This window comes from Myotis daubentonii, chromosome 2 (genome assembly GCF_963259705.1).
Source record: "Myotis daubentonii chromosome 2, mMyoDau2.1, whole genome shotgun sequence".
In the NCBI taxonomy this organism is placed as follows: domain Eukaryota; kingdom Metazoa; phylum Chordata; class Mammalia; order Chiroptera; family Vespertilionidae; genus Myotis; species Myotis daubentonii.
In genome coordinates this window covers 74,232,901-74,252,880 of record NC_081841.1, presented here as the reverse complement: position 1 = coordinate 74,252,880, position 19,980 = coordinate 74,232,901, and the positions used below count along the sequence as shown (strand labels likewise).

Below are 19,980 nucleotides of genomic sequence, written 5' to 3'. Positions count from 1 at the left end.
CCATTGCACAAAATTTGTGCAAGAGTAGATCTTCCTTTCCCCCTGATGACGGCACCGCTTCCCTCCAACCTCCGGCATGCAATTGGACCTGGGCTTCCCTCGCAGCCCTGGCTTCGTCCAGACGGTCGTCCAGAAGGATGCCCGGCAGGACATCCCGTCTAATTAGCATATTACACTTTTATTATTATAGATATTGGAAGTTAGGAAAACTTAAGTTGAAAAAGTCTCAATTTATTTATTTTTATATTCTTTTTTAAATTTGAAGTAACTTACCCTGGTGCATAGTTGCATATGAAAAGTGCTGCATATTTAATACGTCCAACTTCTGAACACGGAGTAACAGCACAACCAACTTTGTAAGACTTGTCCCAAACAAGCTAAAATGAAATTTTCAAGAAAAACATGAAATTTAATTCTAAACAATTATTCTGCCATATTGTAAACAATAATATATTCAATATACATAGAACCTTTAACTAAATAATTTAAAAAATATGAACTATGAATTAGCATGGTTTTAGGGTAGCATTTGCAACACTGTAGTTAGAGAAATACTTTAATAAATTCTACCAGTAAGTATTCTTAGGATAAAAAGTTTGAGAACCACTGATACAGAATAATGCTTTCGAGCCAAAGAAAGACCCACCAGCTGAATCAATTTTCATCCTCTTATTGAACCTGAGTTCTAGGTTATTGGAAGAGAGGAAGAGGAAAAGAGAGGAGAGATATTTTTGAAAGAATAAAAGTTGTAAATAGAAGGGAGAAAAAGAGAGACACTAAGATTAGAGAAAGGGAAAAAAAGCGATAAAAGAGTAGAGAGTAATTGAATGCTATTGTCATTTTGTTGTTGTTGTTGAAGAAATTCCATTATAAAAAGATTTTGGGCCTTTAATTTAAAAAAATGAATAAAGGAGCTTGCTCTTATAAAAGGAAAAGCTAGTATTAAATAGGAACAAAAATATGAGAATAGTTCAAGATATTCCAGAAATTCTCTGTAATGCTTTAATATTTCTAATACTTTCAAGTGACAAAAAAAGTACTTGTTTTGTTCTGTTAATCTCTGTGGAAGGGAGGGGAACCATTTTTGTTTCTTTTTATCCCAAGCCTTAGTGGTTTTAAAAGCATGGTTAGTAAAGAAATAGAGTGATGCATAAAAAGAATAGAGGATGGAGTGACTGCAACAGTTAAATTAGAGTTAGTCAGATTAAATGCAGGAAACAGAAATGTCTAAGATACTAGAATTAAAAAGTACAAAATATAGAGGAGTAGGTCAGGGAGTAGAATTTACTAGTTTACTGAAAGTATGAAGTTATATTAAGACTAGCTTTGATACAAATAAGATAATGGAGAAGCATTATAACTTTCTAGAAGAAGAATAAACAGATCAAACATTTTTTGGAAGATTTGATGAATGAGAAAGACATGAGTTCAACATGAAAAAAATTCCAAGATTTTAAGTTGTACATAAAACATGATATCAGTTTATTGATAGAAATAATCATTTTTATTTTATTTATTTTTGTTAATCCTCACATGAGGATATTTTCCATTGGTTTTTCAGAGAGAGTAGACAGGAGGGGAAGAGACAGAGAGGGAGAAACATAAATGTGAAAGAAACACATCGATTGGTTGCCTACTGGGGCCGGGGATAGAGCCTGCAATTGAGGTATGTGCCCTTGCTTGGAATCAAACTCTTGACCCTTCAGTCCTCGGACTAACATTCTAACTACTGAGAAAAACTGGCTAGGGCAAAAAAAAAAAAATCATATTTTACATAAGCTTGGAAGTTCGTTTAATAAATTATTGATCCCTGATACAAATATTTTTTGAAGACCTAAATAATGTCATGTTGTTGTGTTGAGAATAAACAGATGAGAAGATCCCTGCCTTTAGTGTAGTATCACATATAAATAATTATTAAACAATGTGATATATGAAATAATAAATATATGTATAGGAAATAAGTAGTTCAGTATTTTGGGGGGATAAAGTGTAAGATAGATTATTAGACATGAGGTAGGAAAATAATACTGTTAATTTGCATTTAAAAAGTTTTAACCAATTAGTTATATAGTGGTATGTTTACTGATCTGTGCAAAAAATATCATCTTACACTTATGTTTATAATCAATAATTTAGAAATAATTTTTATTTTCTGGTTTCTTACTTCCTTGTCCAGTGTACATTATTTTTAGAAAAGTACCTTTCATATTTGGGTATGGAGGTTAAATTTCCTATATTTAAAATAATGTTTTAATTGTATGGTTCAAATAATAGAGAGAATTACAGACATTTTGAAAATAGTTACCATTCCACTATTAGGACTGATAAGAACTTTGATTCTATTAGACTTAATAATTTACCATTTGTATTTACTTATAAAATTTAAACAATCAATAAAAACTTGATAGTAACGCTATTAAGGAATCTATTGAATAATATAAAAATTTGATACCTGCATATATTTAGAACAGTCACCAGAGCAAGTGCCATTTCCAAAATGGTACCTTTCCTTCTCTGCATACCAACTTCTGATAGCAATACTTGCAGTAAATTCATTTTCAAGGCCGACCCACATATTTTCACCAATACCATTAAATTTAGGATGGGCCATTTTTATTTCTTCTAAATGAGTATTACGCTCAAACACACATTTTTTCCCCCATGCTCTAGCAGTCCGTGACAAAGCTACATCCCAAGTCTGAAAAAAAATGCAAAAAGCAAAGAAAACAAAATAATTGATGAGTTTGAGTTCTCATAGCAAGACTTAAGGAAAACATTCCTAACTTTATGCTTAAGGGTTTTATTTGTGGAATTTCTATAGGGAACTTTTTTTAGATAATCATAAATGAAACAACTATTTTCTGGTACAAAGGACTATGCATATATTAGTAATTAAAAAGTCAGATTGTTAGATGATGCAAAAGATTATGATACTCTTACACAGAGTCTGTTCAGAAGTGTATAATACTCATGTAGTCTCTTCAGAACATATATTTTTATTTTTTCAGAATACATATTTTTATCTCATACCTTTTATTCATAGTAATATAATAATCTATATATATAAAAGTCCAAGTGACCGTTACGACCGGACAACCGTCTGGTAGTCATGATGCGCACTGACCACCAGGGAGCAGACACTCAACGCAGGAGCTGCCCCTTGATGGTCAGTGCGCTCCCACAGCAAACCTCCTATGGCTAGCCAACTCCCTTGGTTCCTCCCCATGGCCTGCCAGCCCGATGGGTCCCAATCAGGACTGGGCAAGACAGCCCTGATTGGCCCCGATCGCCAGCCAGGCTGAGGGACCCCACCTGTGCATGAATTCATGCACCAGGCCTCTAGTATAAAATATTCATTTAAGAACTATTTATTGAGCACTAATTTTATGCAAAATATTATGTTTTGAGAAAATAAAGTCTTATGATATTTCCAAAAATATGAGAAAATTTCACAATATCCAAAAATGTGTATTTTTGTTATTATTTAGAGCCTCATTAAGTTCATTGTTAAGGATAAAAACAAATACAATACATAAAGAAAAATCAACAAAATAGTTGTCAAACCAAAATGCTAAGTACATATGTCTCAGTGTATCTGAAAGTAAGCATTTCTGAAAACTAAGATTTTTTTAGGGTTTTCTCAGTTAATTTCATAGATTATACATATATATAATATAAAATATATCATAAAAAATAAACAAATCAGGCTTTTAGATTACCCCCCAACTAATTCCCTCCCCAAAGCTCATTATTGTTTAAAAAATTGCTTTGTATACATTTCTCTACACACACACACACACACACACACACACACACACACACACACACACTCATATATAAGATACAAGTGGTATTTTAAATGCATATTTTGTGATTTTTTCCCTTGCACTGTTGTAATAATTCCATACATAATATTATTGGCCTGTGATTTGTAGTTGTCACTTAGAGAGATTGTTCCATATCAACTCAAGTAGATCTACCTAACTTTTGCAATCTCTCCATAGTATTCTATATACTATAGTACTCTATAGCACATAATAAATGTTACCATTCCACTATTAATAATCTTTTAGATTGTTTCTCATTTGCAAACAATGTTTCATGAATCATCTTTTTACTGCCTTATTTTGTATATTGTTCATACATCACATGTTTACTATGTACCAGGCATTATTGTTTGTTTTTAAAAGTATTTTTTATTGATTTCAACGAGGAAGGGAAAGGGAGAGAAACATCAATGATGAGAGAGAATCATTGATCAGCTGCCTTCTGCACACCCCCTACTGGGGATTGAGCCCATAACCTGGGCATGTGCCCTTGACCAGAATTAAACCTGGGACCCTTCAGTCCGCAGGCAGATGCTCTATCCACTGAGCCCAACCAGGGTGTCACTATTGTTTTTTATGCACTATTTAACTTAGTGTTCAGACTATCCTGTGAGGTATGCATTATTATTATTTTTTGTTTCACAAAGGAAGTAACCAAAACACAGACAAGTATTATACCTGTAGTCGCATAAAACCAATAAATTATGGAGTCTGAATTTAACCCAGAAAGTCTAACTTTCAACTCCAAGTTTGGAAATATTTTACTTTATTCCTTCCCATGACAGTGTGTAAAATAAGTTATGATATTTACAAATTCCTTTGCTCAACCTTGAATAAAATTAGTTGAAAACAGGATCAATGTTTTTTCAATTATATAATACAGTGTTATCAACTATAGTCACTACCCTTTTACCAACCTCTTCCTATTTTCCCACCCCCAGCCCGTGGAAACTATTTCTGTTCTCCGAGTCACTGTTTTTTTTTTTAGATTCCACATATAAGTGATACCAATGCACTTCTTGTCTGTGTTGGGATTATTTCACTTAGCATAATGACCTCAGGGTACATCCAAGTTGTTGTAAATGGCAGGATTTCCTTCTTTATCATGGATGACTAGTATTCTATTGTATATATACACAACACCTTCTTTATCCATTCATCCAATGATGGACACTTAGATTGTTTCCCTATCTTGACTATTGTAAATAATACTTAAATGAGCATGGCATTACAGTATTCTCTTTGAAATCCTGTTTTCATTTCCTTTGTATATATACCCAGAAGTGGAATTGCTGGACCATATGGCAGCTCTATTTTTAATTATTGAGGAACTGCCATACTGTTATGGCTTTGCTTCAATTATACTTGTCACTCATCTGAATTCTTTCTCTCAAGCTGACTGGAGCTGAGCCCTCTCTGACTCAGCCAGATCTCCAGTAACAAATGGAGAAAAGCTTCATTATATATGGCAATGATTGCTTGGCTATGTCCTGAAAAGCACAGGAAACAAGATACAAAATAGATAAATTAGACTTTATCAGATTTATAAACTTTTGCGAATCAAAGGATACTACCAATACAATGAAAAGGAAACCTATGCAATGACAGAAAACATTTACAAATCATATATTTGATAAGGGGTCACTATCAAATATAGTAATTTCCTATTTATTTATCTTGTTTTATTTTTAAACAAGAATATATAAAGAATTTCTTCAACTCAACTAACAACAACAAGCCTGATCAAAAATTGAACAAAGGACTTGAATGGACACTTCTCCAAAGAAGACATACAAATGCCTAATAAGTTCAACATAACTATACATTAGGGAAATGCAAATCAAAACCATAATGACGCCTATTAAAATGGATATCTATACTAATAAAAGGAAATATGCTAATTAGACCAGACATCCTTCTGGACATCCTTCCAGACAAAGCCACAGTGGCAGGGGCCGAGGCAGAGGTGGTTAGGGGTAACCAGGCCGGCTGGGGAGAGCAGTTAGGGGCAACCAGGCCAGCAGGGGAGGGCAGTTAGAGGTGACCAGGCAGCAGGTAGAGTGGTTAAGGGCGATCAGGTAGGCAGGCAGGTGAGCAGTTAGGAGCCAACGGTCCCAGATTGTGGAATCAGGCCTAAACTGGCCTTTGGACATCCCCTGAGGGGTCCTGGAATGGAGAGGATGCAGGCCGGGCTGAGGGACCCCTCACCCCATGCATGAATTTCATGCACTGGGCCTCTAGTACATATATAAAACCCAGAAACTAACAAGTGTTGGCAAGAATGTGGAGAAATTACGACCCTCGTGTATTGTTGGTGGGAATGTGAAATGGTGCAGCCACTATGGGAAACAGAATGGCAGTTCTTCAAAAAAAAAAATTAAACATAGAGCCCTGGTTGGTGTGGCTCATTTGGTTAAGTGTCATCCCATGCACTGAGAGGTGGCCAGTTCAATTCCTAGTTGGGATACATGCTTAGGTTTGGGGCTCAATCCCCAGTAGGGGGTGTTTTTGAGGCAGCTGATGGATGTTTCTCTCTCCCTCTCCCTTTCTCTCTCTCTAAAATCAATAAAAACATATTTTAAAAAGATACACAGAATTTCCATATGTTCCAGCAATCCCAGTTCTGGGTATTGCCAATAGAGGTGAAAGCAGGGAATTGAACACATATTTGTACACACACCCATTTTCATAGCATTATTCACAATAGCCATTGGTGAAAGCAACCGGAATGTACATTGACAGATGAATGGATAAACAAACTGTGATATAAATATACAAAGTAAAATATTTAGCCTTAAAAAGATGGAAATTCTGACACATGCTACAACATGAATGAACCTTGAAAATATGCTAAATAAAATAAGCCAGTCACAGTGAGAAATACTATATGATTTCTATATGAAGTATTTTGCATAGTCAAATTCATAGAGACAGAAAGCAGAATAGTTGTAGCCAGAAACTGGGAGGAGCAGGAAATGGCTTAATGAGTACAGAGTTTCAACTGGGGAAGATGAATGCTAGTGATGGTTGCACAACAATGTGAATGAACTTAATGCCACAGAACTGTACAATAAAAGATGGTTAAAATGTTAAATTTTATGTCATGAGTATTTTACAATAAAAGAACTAAATTTTTTAGTTTAATGACAAGGTAGAAGACAAATACCAGATGACAACAACATCATGGACACAGGCAAGGGATTTAGAATTTGTGTTGTAAGATCTTTTTAATATTTGGAAGGAAGTTATAGATGTTAACTTTGGATTTTTGTAAACATATATATTTTAAAACGTTAAGAACGACCAATAAAAAAAGAAAAGAAAGTGTGATTTCTAAACCTATGAAGGAAAAGTTCTAAGGAGACCATATTACTACAATAAAATATTCTATTTACAGTTAATATTTCCATCCTAGCAAAATCTATGGAAAAATACACACCAACTTTTAGAAAGAGGAGAAGAGTGAAAATTAAGGTTGGGACTTTAAACTGTATCCAATACAATATTACTATTAAAATAATCATATATTAAGATATACATTGCTGGTACACAAGTGCCTGCTACATTATTCTCTATATTTTTCTTTATGTTTTAAATTAATATTTAGAGTTTAGAAATACAAACCCTATAAAAATTGCATTATATGTTTATTAATTATGAGAAGGAAGGCTAATCATCTAACTTGTAAAAAACCAGAATTAGCCCAGCCAGCATGGCTCAGTGGCTGAGCATCAACCTATAAACCAGGCTATCATGGTACAATTCCCGGTCAGGGCACATGCCTGGGTTGTGGTTTCAATCTCCAGTGTCCCCATGAAGGAGGCAGCCAGTCAATGATTCTCTTTCATCATTGATGTTTCTATAACTCTCTCCCTCTCCCTTCCTCTCTGAAATAAAAACAACAACAACAACAACAAAACACAACAAAAATGCCCTAGCTGGTTTGGCTCAGTGGATAGAGCATCAACCTGCATACTAAAAGGATCCCAGGTTTGACTCCAGTCAAGGGCACATGCCCAAGTTGCAGGCTTGATCCCCAGTGGGGTGCATGCAGGAGGCAGCCGATCAATGTTTCTCTCTCATTATTGATGTTTCTATATCTTCCTTTTCCTTTCTCTCTGAAATCAATAATTATATATACATATATATATATATATATATATATGTAATAATAAATGGGAGTGCATAGCTAAAACTTTCAAAGATCTCCAAATTCTATGATTAAATTCAAAACATAAAAATTGGCTTGGAAATAATTATCTTCAGCAACAGATTAAATTCTAATGTATTTTTATAAAAATATATAAACATAAGAGGAAACACCGAAAATACAAAAGGTAAAGAAAATGAACAAAAAAGAACTAAAATATGATCACTCAAATTAGCATTTAAAAATTAACATTAATATGAAGTACCATTGTATAATTTATCAGTTTAGCAAGTGACTGACAATGCCCAAGCCAGTGCGGATGTGGTGAAAGCAGAACATTTATACACTGCTGGCATTTGCTTAATTTGTCACAACCATTTAGACTAGCAATTGCTATGTGTCATATAAATTAAAAATATTACATCCATTATTTATGCCATATTTTTGAATTTGTCCAAAGGAACCAATCCAGAAGGAAGAAAAGACTCAAGTCTAGGGAGATAGTCTTTAACACTAGAAAGACTGAAGTTTAGTATATACCTATATTGCCCAAAAGCAGTCCAAATGACTGCATTGTGAAAGAATAATATCGGAGCACTCTTCACTTATGTTCCTTAGCTTTTCCAATAACTCACTTCTATTCGACATTTCTTTCATGAATTTAGGGCGCAAAAGAAATAAAATAAACAACTTATTAGAACAAGTATCACTGCATAAAGATTCGAATGACAAGTACTAGTTTAGCTTATTGAGCAACTGCAACTTATCAAGTATCAACAATTTATCATGTACTTGTATGTTATCATGTGACGGTAATCGAAAAAAAAATGAAAACTGTTATTTCAATACAGAGCCGAACTGGTCATATAAGAAATTTACTCAATTCAATAATAAGAGTCATTTGATTATTTAAAATTTCCCAAGCAGTCAAAATGACTGCTTTTGGGCAATATAGGTATTACACATATATATATATACTGGAAATGAAGGAGGGGGAGGTAACTACAATTATTAATAAACGCATTTATATGTTGTACAAAAAGTCACAAAATTCTAAGACATTGTGTCCTTATATACATAATTGTTTTTCTAATTGAAATTAAAAAGCAGTCAAAATGACTTCCTTGGGCAATCTAGTGTTAAAATACATTATAATGTAAATTGGAAGCTTCTAATTGCCTCACAAGAGACTAGTTATTTCAATACATTTTAGTCTTTTTTTTTCTTTTCTTATTGACTTTTAGAGAGAGAAGAGGGAGAGGGAGAGAGAGAGAGAGAAATATTGATGTGAGAGTGCATCAATCTGCTGCCTCCTGCCCACTTTCTCCCAGGAACCAAGCCTGCAACCTTTCCATGCTCCAGATGAAGCCCAACAGAGCTTCACTTGCCAAGGCCATTTTAGTCATTTTTAATGACAACAAGGGAAGAGTTGATACATTAAATAGAAATGGGGAAGGGGAGGGAATGGGAAAGAAGCAAGAAAAAACATTTAAAGGAATGAAAAATAAGGGTTGAACTAGGGTAGGGGTGGGGAACTTCTGACCTGAAGGCTGTATAAGGCCTGAGAAATCTTTTGGTCTGACCCTGCCAAAGCTACCACAGGTGGGACTTGAAATTCAATAAATCTAGGAGCTTTTTTTCATAGCAACCTAAACGTATATTAAGTGAATCATAATAATAATGTAAATTTTGAGGGAGAAGCAAGGAATGACCATTACAGGATCGATAGGACACATATGATGAGTAAATGACAGGACAGACATGTATGCTTCTTGCCAGCTGACCGTGGCCCATATGCCTGTATTGTGGTGACTCAGAGGACAGTCAGTGCCGGGCTGGCTGAGAGTGTACACGCTGGGAAAGTGTTAACACGCTGTGGTGAAGCTATAGTGATCCGGTGATGATGGACCAGATGCAATGAGATAATTCCTAGGGATGTTGATGACTTTGCCTCCAATGACTGACAACGATGTTGTTGACTTTTTGTTGACACAGATGATAAATCCAATCCAACCTTTATCCACACATCCATGATCAACAATCCTTGTAAAAACTGATCTCAGATGAAGATTAAAGAAATCACAATACACTGAAAAGACCTCAAGAGTCAATGATACGAACATTGGATATGTTCCAAATCCAAGATACAGGATTAGAACAGCGATCAAAGCAAAATGATTGCAGTACGGCAACACACTGGATAGTTAATAAAACTTAAGTGGTGTGACATCCTACAAGTGGTGACTACAAAAAAGAGAAAACTTGATGTGCAGTGTTGATCTTTTTAAGAGAAACGGACAAATGATTTTTTTTTTAATTAATCCTCACCTGAGGATATTTTTCCTTTTTTTTTTTTTAAGAGAGTAGAAGGGAGGGGGCAGATACACAGAGACACCTCAATTGTTTGCTTCCCACACATGCCCTGATGAGGGCTAGGGATTGAGCCTGCAACCGAGGTATGTACCCCTTGACAGGAATCAAACCTGGGACCCTTCAGTTCATGGGCTGACACTCTATCCACTGAGCCAAACCGGCTAGGACCAAATGATTATTTTTTTGTTGAAGTCAAAGGCGAACCTATGTGCCCAGTTTGTGGTGACGTGTTAGCAAAAATGAAAAAAGCCAACCTGGATCGTCATTATAGCTCAAAACATGCTGAACTCAATGAATTGAGAGGCCAAATGTGTCAGGATAAGATCAATATTCTTCGGTGGAGTTTAGAATCACAACAATCTGCTTTTACTTTAAGCCTCCCTTATGACAGTGACAATGTTATTCAGATGAATTATGCAGTGAGGGAGCAAGTCGAAAAGAAGCTGAGGCCTCATGTGAGGGAGAGTTTGTGAAAGAGGTCATGGTGGCTGCTACAGAACTGTTAGCACCAGACAAATTGAAATTGTTTCAGAGTGTTAGTTTGTCTCAGAGAACCGCCTCAGATGGGATTACTGACAGCAGAAGGTATTGAAAAAACACGGAAGGATTTCCAATTTTTCTCTCTGGCTTGTGACAAGAAGACATAACAAATACTGCCCATTTGGCCATTTTCATTCATGGGATAACTGCAGAGTTTGACACACGGGAGGAACTGCTGTCCCTGGAAGCCATGCATGGCACTACAAGGGGTGAGCAACTTGAGAGACTTGTTTTAACAATGAAAAAATTTGAGCTAATGTTTGAAAAGTGGCCTTACTATTAACAGAGCTACAGCCATGACTGGCTCACAAAAAGGGTTAATTGCATTTGTCAAGAAAGAATTGAATCATTTCAGTCTCGATCCAAGTGATTTAATTATATGCCACTGCACTGTATACTAAGAGAGTCTCTGTGCAAAGTCATTGAGGCTCAACAATGTGATGTCAAGAGTAGTGTCACGACAGTCTGTTCAATGCTGCTCTGCCTCTGCATCTACAGTGGGAAGCCTGGGGAGGATTTGGTGGGGGGGGGGGGGGTAAGAGATCAACCGAAGAACTTATATGCATGCATATAAGAATAACCAATGGACACAAGACACTAGGGGGTAGGGGCCGGGGGAATGTCAAGGGGGGGGAGGGAAGGAGACATATGTAATACTCTTTATAATACTTCAAGAAATAAAAATTATTTTAAAAAAAAGAGTAGTGTCATGTGTAAATTTTGTCAAAAGCAGAGGGTTTAATAGCGGCCAGGTTAAGGAGTTATTGAATGATCCTGACTGAGTACAATGATCTCGTTTATCGCTGTGAAGTGTGGTGGCTGAGTCGCAGGAACATGCTATGAGGTTTTATGAACTACAGGATGAAGTCAAGCAGCTCATGGAGATGAAGGGAAAACCTGTCTGGGAACTCCATGGTGGCAAGTGGCTGTGTGATCTAGCGTCCATGGTGCATGTTACCAAGTACCTCTCAGAGCTGAATGTCAAGCTGCAGGGCCCCAACCAGCTTCTCAACTCCCTGCTTTCAAACGTGAAATCATTTGAAGCTAAATTAAGGCTTTTGGAAAGTGCAACTCGAAAGGAGCAACACGGTGCATTTCCCCACTCTGGGAGGACAAAAGCCTTCTACGACATTTGAATATGCTGGCGAATGTGGAGAACTCTGAGGCCATTTAATGAAAGATTCAAGGCCATGAAAAGAAAACCAGTGGACTTGAACATCTTTGCTACATCGGTTCAATGTGGAAGCCGCTGATGTGCATGATAACCTACAACACGAAACCATTCAGCTGCCAAGCGACGATGAGCTGAAAGCCAAGTACAGCCACCTCCCCCACTGCTTGCGTTCTATACATGTTCCATAAGCAACAATGAATTTCCCACTCTGAGGAGCCATGCATTGAAATACGCATCTGTGTTTGGAACAACTTTCTGCTGGGAGCAGTTCTTTTCAAAACTTAGCATCGCAGAGTCACCTGTGCTCCAGACATGCCGGGAGCCGGTCCATCCTTGCTGTTTCAAGGGACCTGGCATATATGGCATACGGTTCTTAATATGTTTGCTCACCTTCTTGGTGCTGTGTTTTAACCAAGGTCACCTCTCCAAGAAAGGTTGAATCCCCAGGTAGGGATTTTTCCCCTGAAGTTAGGGAGGGAATAAAACCCCTCAACTAAGTGCCAGGCGGGTAATTAATCCCTTTAACTACAAACAATCATGCTTAAACTACATAATCTTTTCTCCCTGGAATGGAGATAAGAAACGCCCTAACCTTTGTAATAGAGATTGATAGGATTGAATCAACTGGTATAAATACAGTTGTAACAAGACAGAAACACTCAGAACTCAGAACGTTCTCTAGAGACAGAAGAACTTCGCTGGTGAGAGCATGCCGGAGGATCCTGGACAGGGACTGGCCTCGGAGCCTAGAGACAAAGCTAGCGGGAGAACATGGCAAGGGATCCTGGACTGAACCTGACTACAGAGATTGGCAGGAGAACCTGACTGGAACCTGGACACTGAACCTGAGGAGATCCGGGCTAGAGATCCTGGCTAGGTTGCTGATCAACTGAACGCTGTCTCCATGTCATTCCTTCTTCGCCGACTCCGTCCACACCTTTGGGGGACCCCTGGACCTGCTGGGGTTGGACCCCGGCACAGACAGGCCGAGGCAAACCTGGAAAAGCGGTTCGACATCAATACCAGCTAACTACAGTGATGGTGAACCTTTTGAGCTCGGCGTGTCAGCATTTTGAAAAACCCTAACTTAACTCTGGTGCCGTGTCACATATAGAAATATTTTGATATTTGCAAACATAGTAAAACAAAGATTTATATTTTTGATATTTATTTTATATATTTAAATGCCATTTAACAAAGAAAAATCAACCAAAAAAATGAGTTCGTGTGTCACCTCTGACATGCGTGTCATAGGTTCGCCATCACTGAGCTAACATCACAAGCCTCACTAAAGAGAAGCAGGTCTAGCCAACAGACCAGGAGTTAATTACATGTTTGACCAAATAGAGCAGGCTCATTTTTAAGTTTCTAATGTTGTAGGGCCTACCAGAGATGTTATAAATATCAACCGGTCCCTGGCAGAAAGAAGGGTAAGGTGACTGAGACGTTCCCTTGGGTAGATACCAGAGAAAACACATCTCACAATAGTTACGGTAAGCAGTATTTTTTTTTTAAATTGATGTAAAAACATCCTTGATGGAAAAAAAAAAATCACTATTTTAAATAAAAACAAGATCTGGCTTTTCATTTGCATCATCCTGAGAATGCCTCACTAGCCTCGTCCTAATTCAGTGGTTCTCAGCCTTCTGGCCCTTTAAATACAGTTCCTCATGTTGTGACCCAACCATAAAATTATCTTCGTTGCTACTTCATAACTGTAATGTTGCTACTGTTATAAAACGTAATGTAAATATCTGATATGCAGGATGGTCTTAGGCGACCCCTGTGAAAGGGTCGTTCGACCGCCTAAGGGATCGCGACCCACAGGTTGAGAACCGCTGCGCCTAATTGAAGACAAGGATCCTGTTGTTTAAATTGATAGTCTCCATCGATGTTTTTGCAGATTTTTAAATAAAAAAATAAATAAAATGCACTGAACCGTCATTTCTTCGAACGGAAACCTCCTGAAATTGTACACCTCAGAGGAGTGCCTCTACGCACCCTAGTCCCAGCCCTAGGTAAAATCTTGGTAACAAATGTGTTAAGAAGACGGTGGTTTGTATTTCTTCAGTGAATAAACTTTACGCACATATATTTTTAAGCCCAAACGGAAAGTGCGGCTCCCACAATCCTTAACCCTCAGAGCAGCGGCCCAGACTTTGCGAGGCCCCGGGGTGCGTGGTCAGGACAAGGGTTGTCAGAGGTTCAGGCAGCCGCCTGGGGGCCTCACCATGAAGCGCAAGTTAGCCCCTGAGGGCCTGACCTTGCCTCGGAGTTCATTGTGGAGGTTCACGTACTCATTGATAAAGTTCACGTCCTCTTCGTGCGGCAGTAAGCCCGCGCACAAGCCGGACGTCAGCAGTAGTAGCCAGAGCTCACAGAGCCACAGCGTCAAATCGGCCCCTCGCGTCAGGGGGAGCCATGGGACGTACCAGTCCTGTGCAAAGGGCCTCGGCGCCTCCATGGTCCACCGGCTGGCCTCGGACCGGCCAGTGCGCATGCGCTGGCCCGCCCCATGACCTGCCAATCCAGCTGGCCACGCGGACAAGGTTGGCCCCGCCCCACAGACACGGTTGGCCCCGCCCCTTGAGGGGAAGCCCTGCCCTTGTGAATTGTGGGTGAAGTTCCCCCCAGCTGTTGGCCCGCAGAACTCAGGGAAGCTGGAGTCAAATGGGTGCAGGCTCTTCACTAAACTAATTAATGCAGCTGGATATTATCCAGAGTTGATTTCCGGCACAAAATGATGTGTCAGCGTTTATTAATAAGCCCTCTGTACAGTAAATGCCAATTGCCGAATAATTAACATGCCTGAGAAATCTTCTAATTATGCCAGGGTAAATAATCATTCTTCTGTGATATTGATAAAAATTATCTCCCCTTACCCATGCTTACCTGTTGACCTGGGAATTTAATGCAGAACATGCTCCTTATTTTCCTCGTAGACTGAAAAATATCCTCTTTAAGGTGGACTTCACTGAGATTTTCTCTCAGTGTTTTGCGGGAAATCACAAAATAAATGCAAGATTGGAAGCTCAACATGTAGGGGTTAAACTAAGGATCATAAAATTATCATAAGCTTGAAATATTTTCATATTTTCTCTTACCGAAATTTTATAGGCAGCCTGGAATATCAATAACAATCTTCTCTGACAAAAATGTCCAGTTCATAGTAAGTAAGAATTTATTTTTGTTTTAATTTCTTCTTTCAGACAACAACTACTAGTGTCCTACCAGATTTTGGCCTGTGCTTTTTACAAACAATTTGCTCTAGAAAACTTACTTTGAAGGATATAAGTTCTAGGCACAAAATAAAAGCACACATTTATTTGGGGGTTTCAATTGCACCCTCCTATATAATAAACGGGTAATATGCAAATTGACGAAACAGCAAAACGACCAGACCACCTGCGGACCCTCGCCCCAGCCAGCCCACCCCTGATGGCCCCCATCGGGCAGGCCAGCTGGACCCCACCAGTGCAGGATGCTTGATAGCATTAAGGAGATATTCAACAGAATTTTGCCACAAAGAAAGCATTGTAACCGGTTGGTCAAAATATCTAAAAAGAAATGTGCTTTTAAAAATTATCTATGGTGTACACCAAGCATGTCAAACTCGCGGCCTGCTGGCTGCATGCAGACTACAACAAATATTTTTGCAGCCCAGCCAATATAACGGTAAGTAAGAAATGTTTTAATAAAATTTCGTAACTTAATTTTTACCATATCATGTTACACATAATTATTAATAATGAACTACAACGTTCACTAATGACTGATTACTATAATCGTGTTGCATTTATTTCCCTTAGGTACCTTACACACAGGCGCACCATTTCTCTCCACTAATACTAGCAGCGAATATTTTAGCAGGTGATGGCCATGTCATTAGTCTTGGACTAACTTGTTTGGTGTGCACAACAGGAAATATTTTGCTTTCGGAGAACAAGAAAAATAGGTTTATTTGCATTATGCTTATTAATTTGTGTAGTTATTCAGTGTCTGGTAAGTTAATGTTCAAGAAAAAAATATTAATTTTTATTAAAATGTTCTATTATTTTATGTTAACAATTATTCATTTATTTTAGTCCTTTGTATTCAGCATGCCTCTATAGAAATAAACTTATGTTTCTATGAAAATTGAAGCTTTTGTTTGTATAAACTTAAACCTGGTTTATTTGGCCCATGTTAACCTTTGAGTTTGACATGCTTGGTGTACACAATTAAAAGCAATAGACCTCAGAAGATAGTTTCATTCAGGCCGTTAGTCATTTAGTAACTATTTATTACCAGGCAGTGTGTTCTGGGGTTCACAATGATTGGTGACAAGACACAGACTCTGCTTCCAAGTAGCTTACAATTTAGAAAACTAGCAACTCGGTAACTTTATACCCCGTGAAAAAGACCAAGCCTTTCTGGAGAGTGTGATGTCAAGAAAGTAAAGAACACAGGTAAGTGAAACAAAGGAAAAGGCACGTAATACATACGCCAGGAGAGCTGGAACTGCTGAGTATTTTACGATCAGAGCCTATTTCGGGGGTTAAAATGGCAAGTGCTGAAATATGGAATTCCTTCATGATGTTGATACTGTTATTAGATTATGAAAATTGCTATAGTAAAACACGAGATAAACAAAATAATGCAACCATAGATTGCTAAGAAATTTAGGCAGTTTTACTAGTTCCATGTTTTAGACATATTCTATGACACATCATTGGCAGGTGATCATTATCACCTCTGCTTAAATAATTCCACTCACAAAGAAGTCACCATTTCTCAGGCAGCCCATTCTATTGCTAGACACCTCACTCAACAAGTATTTCTTTAGGACCTCCTGTGTGTCAGAGCGACAAATGCTGAGCAAGTTAGACATATCTATCCACATGAAGCTTTTAGTTAAAGATGTTACAGACAAATCAAACTATTCTAATACCACTAGGGGCCCGGTGCACGAAATTCGTGCACTGGGTGTGTGGGGGGGAGTGTCCCTCAGCCCAGCCTGCCCCCTCTCACATACTGGGAGCCCTCAGGCATTGACCCCCATCACCCTCCAATCGCAGGATCGGCCCCTTGCCCAGGCCTGACGCCTCTGGCCTAGGCGTCTGGCCCGGGCAGCGGGGACCCGCAGCTGCAGCGGCCCCGCGATCGTGGGCTCTGCTTTAGCCCAGGCAAGGGGCCCCTAGCTCCTGGGACTGCCAGCTTCGACCGTGCCCAGCTCCCATCGCTGGCTCCACCCCTACTTCCTGCTATCACTGGCCAGGGCGGAAAAGGCGCCTGATTCTCCGATCATGGCTGGGGGGCAGGGCAAAGGCGGCCCCAGGGCGGCCTTTGCCCTGCCCCCCAGCTCTTAGCTCCCCCCTGGGTTTCCGATCACTGGGTTTCCGATCACTTCTTCCTGCTTTCCCTTTCGCCTCCCTGCATTGTGCCTACATATGCAAATTAACCGCCATCTTGTTGGCAGTTAACTGCCAATCTTAGTTGGCAGTTAACTGCCAATCATAGTTGGCAGTTAATTTGCATATAGCCCTGATTAGCCAATGAAAAAGGTATCGTCGTACGCCAATTACCATTTTTCTCTTTTATTAGTGTTGATGTTTAATTTCAAAATATCCTGGCTATGTGTCAGGAGCTATTTTATTTTATTTTATTGTAGTAAAATAGACATAACAAAATTTACAATTTTAATCATAATTTAGTATAAAATTCAGTGGCAGTTACATTTACAGTGCTGTATAACCATCACCACTATCCTACACTGTTTTAAATGCTTGTCTAATCATTTAAAAAAATAAAATAATCCTTAAGATACAGATATTATTATGTTCATTTTAGAGATGGAAAAGTGAGAAAAAGTGGGAAGATGAACTTTACTTCATTAAAATATAAATAAAGGATAACTGAGAAAGATATTTGGTACATAAATGTCAAAGGATTAAAATACTGATGTTTCATTAATGCACATTTAAGAATAATTTATGATTCCTATGAGCAGCACCATTCGAAAAATGAATGGAAACCTGTTGAAAAATGAATGAAGGAGGTGAACAGGGACCAAAAAAGAAACAAAAAACAAAAACCTAAAATAATGTGGTGGAAGGTGGTCTCAGGAACTAACCAATAGTTTGCTTCTATCCCAAAGTCAAAACCATGAAATGGAGTATAAATCTGGGAATAGTAATATGAAATCTTGGCTCCTAAATTTATATTACTCTTATATTCTTGAGGTCAATATTTATTTAGTATGGTAATATGTATGCAACGACTTCTAGAAATCTTCCCTGAAAGGGCATTTCCCCAGACTACCTTAATAACTCTCAAAAAATATATTTGTAAATCTGAGTGCAGTTTATGAAAACATATTTAAGTCTACAAATAAAGAAATAAAAATTAATATAATTTACCTCACACTTATTGAGAGGATTATATAAATTATATGTAAAGCACTTAGTTGCTTGGAACATTGAAAATATTATTTAACTTTAGGAATTATTAAATTAAAACTATTAATAAGTACTACCTCATTTTCATTTATTTTGACGAGAACTAAAATAAATTTTTAACACTTAGCATTTTTCCAGGCATATTATTATACATTCTTAATACATACTTGTTCAATTATGATAATCAGTATGTTCTCACTAGCTAAAAGGCACAAATCCATTGTGTGCAACTCCAGTTGAGAACCTGATGATTTTCACTAGGGGTGCATAGCTTTCCTGAGGGAGCATCTGCCCCCTGGTAGTCAGTGGACATCATAGCAACTGGTCGACTCCTGGTGGTCAGTGCACGTCATAGCAAATGGTTGAGTGGCCTTAGCATATCATTAGCATATTACACTTTGATTGGTTGAATGGACAACTGGACACTTAGCATATTAGGCTTTTATTTTATCTACACTAATAAAAGAGAAACATGGTAATTAGCGTACGACTGCTACCCTTCCCATTGGCTAATCAGGGCGATATGCAAATTAACGGCAAGCCAAGATGGCGGCTGGCAGCCAGGCAGCTGATGCGAACAGGGAGACTTGCTTGCTTCAGTGACGGAGGAAGCCAAGCTTCCCCGCCTGACTTGCCGGCCTCTCAGCTGCACTCTAAGCAACATTGTAACAAATATACAAGCTAAACAAAACCCCGGGCTTCAGCCAGCAGGACTGCAACATTGTTTCAAATACAGAAGGTAAACAAAGGCCAGAAACCTGCTTTCAGCAGCGGAGGTCTCATAGCTGGAGCCAAGCCTCAAAGCTAAAGCTGGCCCAGAATTTAAAAAAAAGGAAAAAAGGACAGGTTGGGAGCTTCAGTCACCCGCCAGCCTGAAAATGGCCCTCAGCCCCTCACCCAGACTGGTCAGGCACCCCAGTGGGGACCCCCACCCTGAAGGGTGTGTGACCAGCTGCAAACAGCCATCATCCCCTCACCCAGGCTGGCCAGGCACCCCAGTGGGGACCCCCACCCTGATCCAGGACACCCTTCAGGGCAAACCAGCCGGCCCCCACCCATGCACCAGGCCTCTATCCTATATAGTAAAAGGGTAATATGCCTCCCAGCACCGGGATCAGCAGAGCAGCGAGGCCTCCCAGCACCGGGATCAGTGTGACAGGGGGAAGCGACCAAACCCCCTGATCGCCCTGCAGCTCTGTGTGTGACAGTGGGCGGGGCCAACACCTCCCTATCCGCCCTGCTCTGTTCGTGACAGGGGGGAGCTCCCCAACCCCTGATTGCCCTGCGGCTCTGTGTGTGACAGGGTGCAGCGCCCCAACCCCCTGATCGGCCCTGCTCTGTGTGTGACAGAGGGGAGCTCCCCAAGCCCCGATCGCCCTGCGGCTCTGTGTGTGACAGGGTGCGGTGCCCCAAACACCCCCCCCCCATCGGCCCTGCCCTGAGTGTGACAGTGGCGGCGCCCCAACCCCCTGATCT

General features: G+C 39.1%; 1 protein-coding gene across 1 annotated transcript in view; it reads right to left on the bottom strand.

Moving 5' to 3' along the window:
* Positions 1-14,544, bottom strand: part of GLIPR1L2 (GLIPR1 like 2) — a 33,391-nt gene extending 18,847 nt beyond the window's left edge. The window contains exons 1-3 of the mRNA XM_059681029.1: positions 14,298-14,544; positions 2,456-2,701; positions 274-377 (exon numbers count right to left, since the gene is read on the bottom strand). Coding sequence (XP_059537012.1) covers positions 274-377; positions 2,456-2,701; positions 14,298-14,531 — 584 coding nt within the window. The 5' untranslated portion in view covers positions 14,532-14,544. The remainder of the gene's footprint in view (positions 1-273; positions 378-2,455; positions 2,702-14,297) is intronic.
* Positions 14,545-19,980: the final 5,436 nt, after the last annotated feature.